The 7,819-nt window shown below is 43.8% G+C and overlaps 1 protein-coding gene across 1 annotated transcript; it reads right to left on the reverse strand.

Annotated features, from left to right (window-relative positions):
- Positions 1-4,452: 4,452 nt before the first annotated feature.
- PHALS_11604 (uncharacterized protein) lies at positions 4,453-4,740 on the reverse strand (the record flags this gene model as incomplete). The annotated part of the gene is made up of 2 exons (XM_024726990.1): positions 4,453-4,614; positions 4,705-4,740. The coding sequence occupies 2 exons, from the start codon at positions 4,738-4,740 to the stop codon at positions 4,453-4,455; spliced, it is 198 nt and encodes a 65-aa protein (XP_024577612.1).
- Between the last annotated feature and the right edge of the window lie 3,079 nt (positions 4,741-7,819).

The following is a 7,819-nucleotide window of genomic DNA, read 5'->3' on the forward strand; positions in this document are numbered from 1 at the left end:
CAATTCATCAAAGCAAGAATTAATCCCTACGAAGAACGTGTTGCTGAACAGCATTGTTGGCACTTTTTTCAGTGCCCTCGACCTAGTTGATGGATATAATTAAACACTTATAAGAGGCAATTACATTTATCTGAACGTAGTCGGTTTTCAGGCCAATAATATCCCTTGAACTCTCTAACGCACTAGCTACGGTTAACAGTCTGGTAAAGCAGCTGATAAGGCCTGTGCGCAAAAGTATATAAACGATATATTTGACTATAGTCGCGCAGAGTACGAGGAATCTGATGTGGAAATCCACATCTAACATTTACGTTTGGCACTCGTGTGTATGTGCCTGTTCATACTGTTTGCCAATATAGACAAGTGTCCGGGGATGCTAATCTAGATTTGCTTTATTCGCTGGGAGGTAAATATTCGTGAAGATCAAGACTGCCCTAAATGCTGCTCTATCAAAGGGACTCATAAAAGTGACCTGATTAAGTACCTGCACAACTATAGTGCAAACATGCAGACATAGCGCGTCATTTCAACAATTGTCTTCAAAAGATTGCCAAATAGTGATGGGGGTGGCGGAAAAGTGGCTATCGAGACTGTAAAAGAAAGTCTCATGAGTGCCCTAAATTAGGTCCTTAACGTGTATCGGCCTAGTCGGCCTATGCTTAAGACCACGTTTACTGCTGACTGGCATAAATGATCACGTCTGAGTCTCGTCGTCTAAAAGCCGCTGAGTTGAGGTACTCCGTTCATAATAAGGGAAAATTTGCTATCAAGTACGTTTTTTACAAATTCAAGGTACACTGGATTTGGCTCAAGTCGAACTGTGATCTATTCAGAACATGAGCCGTTGCGCTTAGCGATGTCGTCACTATATCACATGACGATAATTGCCATATGGTTTTTTTTCTTTGCTGAGTATATCTTCATAGTATGTATTGACCGGATCCGCTTGTTGTCTTGATGGATGCTCTTTTGAACGTCGTCGCATGTCACGACGGTGATCTCGCGCATTGAAGAGACGATATCTAGATCGTACGGGTCAGATACAATATCACCTGCATCGTCGAAGGCTTTGGGAAGCATGGGGGTTTTAACCTTCGATGCTGTGTTGTAGGAGACTTGATTACATGAATTGCACCCCTATTTTCTACCCTAACGCTTGCTGTTTGACAGCGCTGACCCACCTGAGTCTCAACAAGCGATGATACCTCATAATGAGAGCCTCGTTTGAATGATACTGAACGAGGCAGAAGAGAAAAAAGAGACATTCCTCACTGTGGGCGCTATGCTCTGGTGGCCCAACCTGTGTAAATGGCAATGTACTTATGTACACACGTGTCGGCGCCCATTCAGCCGTTTCCAGCAGAATGCTGGCAGCTCATGTAGTTGAACTTTACTGTTGATCCTTCGAAAGGCGCAACTAGTAACACCGGCATTGAGTGTCGACGATATGACTAGGATTCATTCTTTGCAAAGCACATGCAGTGGAAACAATACATGTTGTGGGCAAAGAAGTTCTATTTAGCGCCATTAGCCGGAAGTTTCTGAAGTTTTAAGTTGTGATCTTGCTAAATCGGGCCGCTTACAGTTCTATCCAAAAACTATTGAGCCACTTCAAAGAGAATGCAAACCATTCTAGTGCTCTTCGCTGACCTGTTTGAGCCATGTTACTATCACGATCCTAAAATCCATCATATGTATATGTAAGCTCTCAGTTGAAGACCAAACAGAATCTCGACCATCCCCTGCAGCTGAGCTACCTTACATCCAAGGTCAGCAATACCGTATTGAACCGCCTTGTATACCTCAAGGACCCCGTACGATGACGTAGCTCAGAGTCCGCATCCAAAATAGCTACAGCGCACTGAGACTCTCGGAGATAGTCGACAGGCAGTCATAACCAATAGTGACCACGAGAGCCAGCTGTGGGGCCGTCCTCCACAACTCTACTCGATAGGTAAAAAGAGACTCACTTCCATGTAGGAGTGATAAAGAGCCAGCAAAATCGTCAGGGCTGGTAAAACAGAGGGGGTACGGTGGTGCATCCGGGAGTTTTGTTCACCAAAACGTTTTTTATCGATTGATATCTCCGCCAATATGGTGGCACTCTACTGCTTATTGTGAGCTTGAAATAATCGTCACTTTCTATTCAAAGTCGCGTTAAAATCTGCAAAACCTGCAATGAAAGATGACTCCCGCAGCGACCCCCGATCGCCTGCTCGGCAAACAAGGCATTCATCACTTTACATCGTTTCTTGACACAGCACAATGCGACTAGCACGAGATCTCGACTTCCTATCTCGTGAATGAATTTTTTGAAATTACGTGTGTGTACTTCATTGGTATTAGATACACCGACTTCTTTGTAGTTTCTAGAGGTGCCAATATTAACCGCGTCTCACGCCGTCTTTAGAACTGATTTACGATAGTATATGAGGCCTTCTAAAGTGGTCCAAAGAACTAGAACGAAAAATTTCACCTTGAGATCGACCCGAATCTGTTTGAGTTTCCGGAGCTTAAGCATATCTGACAGCTCTTTTATTCCTTTAAACTTACTAATGTCTGCTCTCAGGTGATGTCTCGTCACGCTGTCGATGATACAACAAATCAATAAAAATAGAAATCGCGTTGCATCTTGGTCGTTCGTGGTCCAAAATCTTCAGGCCCGCTTCTTTTGTCATTTACCCTGCTTTCAAACTTGTCGACTGACACAGCAGTGACATGTGTATTTATATACATCTCGGACGCCCCTTTGCATATTCAATACGGAGGTGCCTGCCGCAGCGTCCTTCCAAATTGAGGCAAACACATTTAGTGAGCGAATTTACACAACTCGCAGTCTTAAGCACTTCCTCGTTCAAACCTTGTGAAAATTCTTTAGCTTCTTATGCAGACAAATTTTAAACCATACGCAATGCTAGCATTGAATGTCACTCGACAGCTGTGAGACTTGAACTCACGCGGGTTACCCCAATAGATTTCGAGTCTATCGCCTTAACCGCTAGGTTAATAATTCGCTCAAATCGGCTCGCTAATAGCTACTTCTAGTGTTGCCACGGGGGTAACATGTTTGGCCTGTTCAACCTTCGGTTAACCACACTGTGTGTGTTACACTCTTGGGCTTACTCAAGGGATGCATGTTTAATCCTCTATAAGTTTAGCATAGACAATATGTCATGGCATGTCTGTGACCACGATAAAGTTTGTTACCATGTTAACCACACTGGGAGTAGCTTATGTGCCTCTCCTCCAACAAAATAAGCTTTTGGGGCAGGCCATGAAAAGCTTGGTGTGGAGCTTTTCTGACACACAAGAGGTAATATTCCAAACATTTCTCTGCAGTAGGGTCTGCGTGGTCTGCCCAAGTCTAGAGTTACCAGCGAGAGATTCCAATCAGCTAACGCGATCATAAGTCTTTTCGGCAATTCTTTTGTATACTTTGTCGTGGATGCGTTAAAACCACAAAGCCCTACCTAGAATGATACCATCCACATTACCTCTGACGTTTTTACACCATTGTGACACCGTTATAGGCCCTCTGTGTGACAGGAGTGAGGATACGAATCATCAAGAACTTGTGAAACGGGGCATTAGACATTAGTTGCAAATCCGATATATCCGGACATTCATACCCAGATTAAGCCGCACTTATTCATAAATTCATAAATATTTTCGTATTCTCAAATTCTTGAACAATACAGCCAGGCTATAAGGGACTCATATACTTCAGTAATACGAGCCTCATTGAGACCGACTGGTATGTCACGGTTTCTTGCGACAACGAGAGAATCTTGTTTGTCGCACTCGAGGCTATCGGGCTTCTCATATAGTTTCACTCCCCGTGCACTCACCGTTTAACTAGTCCTGCGTTCCTCGCCTTCGAAAGCTCTCTTTAAGTAAATACCTTCACGCTGCATGACTTTCATGCACCCCTATTGACGACCACAATAATGTCACCAAACTTCCAAGTGTATCTGTTCCGTAAGTGCTCACTGTGTCCAGTCCGGAATCATCGTAAATGTTGTGTACAGATAAGCTCAAACTGATCCAGCTTATATTCAGACCAATTATTATCACCACACCCGCGTAGACATAAATTTTGGTTTGACCACATGTGCTACTGAGTGTAACGGGTTGCTACACGGCACCTAACTCATGGCAGCGTAGGGATCCAAGTGAATGGCGCTTCACGGCTCAACGGCTTCGCATTAAGATAAAAATGATGCGGATTCAAGCCCGAAAACAGTTTTGTCTTATCAAACCAATTTGATCTGCAATCAATTTGCGAGCATAAAATAATTACCAAATTTAGAGTTGGTCTATTTTTTTAAGATTCCGCAAGCCAATTGTTTTTGCGGAGAGTCTATACCGACCGCATTCAGACATCATTTAGGTTTGATGTATTATATACAATTCTTCACTCAATTGGGCACAAGAAGTAGCCCAGCTAGCGACTCAGCGACCGAGAAGCGTGAAAGATAACTCACTTCCCACAAATGTTGTGCTGACATCAATCGCGTGATGCAATCTCTTCTTCTTCGCCAGCACTTGTTCTTGTCGAATCTCAATGAGACTCATAGAGGGTGTGAGATTGTTTTCAAGCGAATACTCTTGTGGCTATAGTACAAAATTCTGTGTATAATGAAGGCTTTGCTTTTGCCCCTATGCGTGAATTTGCAAGCGTCCAAAACCTAAACCTCTTTGAACCTTCATTGAAGTACGGTGCTTGTATATGTTCACCATAGACTTCACGATTGCTCAAACCTCAATATCATACAACTGTACGAAACTCACGTTACACCTCTGTGCAAATATAAATCTCTTGCAGTACTTAAGTATCGGTTGAATATGATAGAACTTCGTAAGAGATAGGTCTAAAGTCTTCGTGGACTCTTCGCCTTACTTCGAACAAACAAACACTTGCTACTATATAAATTGCAGAGCGAATTGAGTACTCGGTCAGCTCAAAGACTATCAACTTTGCTTGCGGTTAGAGCGTATAAACTCAACCTCTGAGGGCTGTATAAATATTTTCTTTGTCGTGTCAAAACTTCATCTGCATGGGGTGAAGCTAAATGCCGTGCAGTTGTATCACTTGTAGTCAAATTGGCAACCGAGTACTGTATTTTCTGTGAGGATAGTTCATGATCTGTGTGCTGATCTGCCCGGGGACAGCTAGTCAAGCTGCGTAAGCTCATGTTTGACGTTGGTTTCAATAAGACCACGAAGTTAGCAGTTAAAGGGCCGAAGAGGTCGTTACTCATCTGAATGCGCTCACCAGCTGTGACAGTGCATTGAAAATCATTACTAGGAGTACCCTGATTGAGCATCAGTACGGGCACAAATGGATTCCACAATGAGACCGCCAGCGCTAAGGGTCCAGCCCTTTCAGTCAAGGGGCGAAAAATCCAATTTTGCTCAATAAAGAAATTGCGATGGCGATGACTCCGGTTTATAGCGTCTAAAAACAAAACGCAGCATACTGTGTCCAGAAGTTGAATACGCTAGTTGTCACAATGGCGTCAGACCCTTCGTAACAGGGTTAGCGCCGCACTAGTTTGGAGGGGCCCCAGATCAGACTGAGATCTTGCGCGCTCATTCTAATAATTTTAAGGATGTGGTGGATGTCGCATTGAATGTTTGCCGCGAGGGCCGGGTGGAGTTTGAATCCGGACGCTCTATGAGCGTGCAAGTGGCGCAAATTTCAGTTATGTCAAAAGTCGATAAGCCTTAGCTATGCTAACGAAGAAGAGCGAGATCTTTCTGCCGCCGATGAACTCCGCGGTATTGTTGATGTTTCATATGTGGAAGGAAAAACCATCCGCGCCATGCGGGTGTCCTTTGCTCTCGGCTGAGAGACACGCAGCGTCGAGTAAAACGCAAAGTCATTCGACACCCCTCATGTGCTTTTTAGGACTCTCTGAACCTACTAGTAAATGACTACATTGCGTTCAGGTCTTGGTCAAAAGGTCAAAGTTCTAATAAAGCAATTGTTTAAAAAGAGATGGGGCTCTCAGCCCGGGGTTGTTGGTTTTGAATTCAAAGGCCTGGACTTTATTAGGCCACGAAACGTTCCGAAGGATTCTGTCGCGTCGAGCAATGACGTATGCTGTGCGACTATCGAAAGCAGTAAATAGGTCATGGGTGTCGAATATATATACAATATCCGTGTTTCTCGAACTTCAAATGAAGTTCGAGGACTTTGACAGCGTGGTATGCGGTTTCGTCCTGAAAATATATTCGAGATGTGTTTTTTTACGGGTAGACTTGGCTTAAATGTCAGGAGTCATGGATCGACTGGATATAGTAAAAGCTCGGTGTCGTACTTTCTCCAAGTGGAGCTCTGAGGAGCCATAAACCCTGATCTTCCGAAAGCAGAAGTCCTTATGACGTGACCCCAAAACATAAGAGCTTCTCTGTCAAGTATCTTAAATAGACCTCTGAATACAGGAGTGATAGTGAGCTGCGATTTCATGACGAGAGAAGAGAATCTATAAAATGGTCTCCAGACTGTTCCCCTGTTGCGACAGAGAAAACAATTGTATGTCGTTAACATCGACGTGCATCGCTGGTGGGGCGTAAGAAGCAGTTTGGAGTAGATAAGAAAGGTATCGCGATTTTCTGTGTCGTGGCCGTTGGAGTTGAAGAGCGGCTCCAAGCTAGACGTAGAAAGGCATAACCCTAAAGGGACGAATCTTTACACGATTTAACGGCACTAGTGAGTCAGCACTACCTTGTAACACCACCACCGTGCAAAGCAGTAAAGCTTCACGGGAATGCGGTGAGAGATATTATTTACTGTCATACGAATCATGGAAGTCATAAAGTCGGGAGTCTTTCATCATGGAGTAGACGCGCTTAATGAAGAAACGGGGGTGTTTGCAAAAATTTGCGCAAGACAATACAGGTACTACAGGAGTGCAAATGATACGGAAGGAGGAGTTGAGGTATTCGTTCTCACAGGTGAGGTTGTCACTGAGAGCAATCGAAAAGCACACATCGAGCAATGACACTGCTATACTCCAGCATTCTACGGATTATTTTCATCCATTTTTGAGGTAGCATTACGACGTGGCGACTAATCTCGACAAATTCGGATGCAAAAGTGCATTGAAGCGCGGCAAAAGAGGTGGCAATTTCGACCATGAAAAATTGACATGCGTTTTCCTATCTGGCTCTTCCTGATTCGTTTCGGCTATTCCACGACATCTGTGACGCCGGACCTTTGCAGTCGGCTGAGGTTTTCCCCAAGCGGATGCTAATGAGTATAAATTCATAATCGCGTATGAATCTCGCCAACTGAAACCTATGTTAAAAGTAGCCCCTTGTCACATACAGTAAATCTATCCGATTCTGAACGAGGGGTTACTTCTAAGAAAGTATGCCCTCGTCAGGCTCAGAGTACATCACCTTGATACTCGTATATTCAGATCATGTATCGTTGCGCTTAGCGATGTCGTTGCCACATCTATTACAACGAATAGCAAAATAGTTATCTTTCTTTGCCAATAAACCTTCGAGGTGATGTATATGCCGAGCCAGCTCAAGATGTGCTTCTGTGTCGATCCGACTGTGCGCCATCGCACTTCACTAGTGTCCCATCAAAGAAATCGTTGGAATGCAAAGCGTTTAACTGCTTAGATACCACGATATCAATACATAAGATTCCACACCAGCATTGCTAAGCATTATTCCAACTCCTTCTCTGAAATACCACTGAATCGCATTACACTCGGCGTGTATGGTGCCTTATGATGAGGACTTTATATACCGTAGTTAACAAAAAGATTAATTGAGGCATTTTCAAATAGCGATTGAGTTA

Source organism: Plasmopara halstedii (assembly GCF_900000015.1).
Source record: "Plasmopara halstedii genome assembly, contig: Scaffold_555, whole genome shotgun sequence".
Taxonomy (NCBI): Eukaryota; Oomycota; class Peronosporomycetes; order Peronosporales; family Peronosporaceae; genus Plasmopara; species Plasmopara halstedii.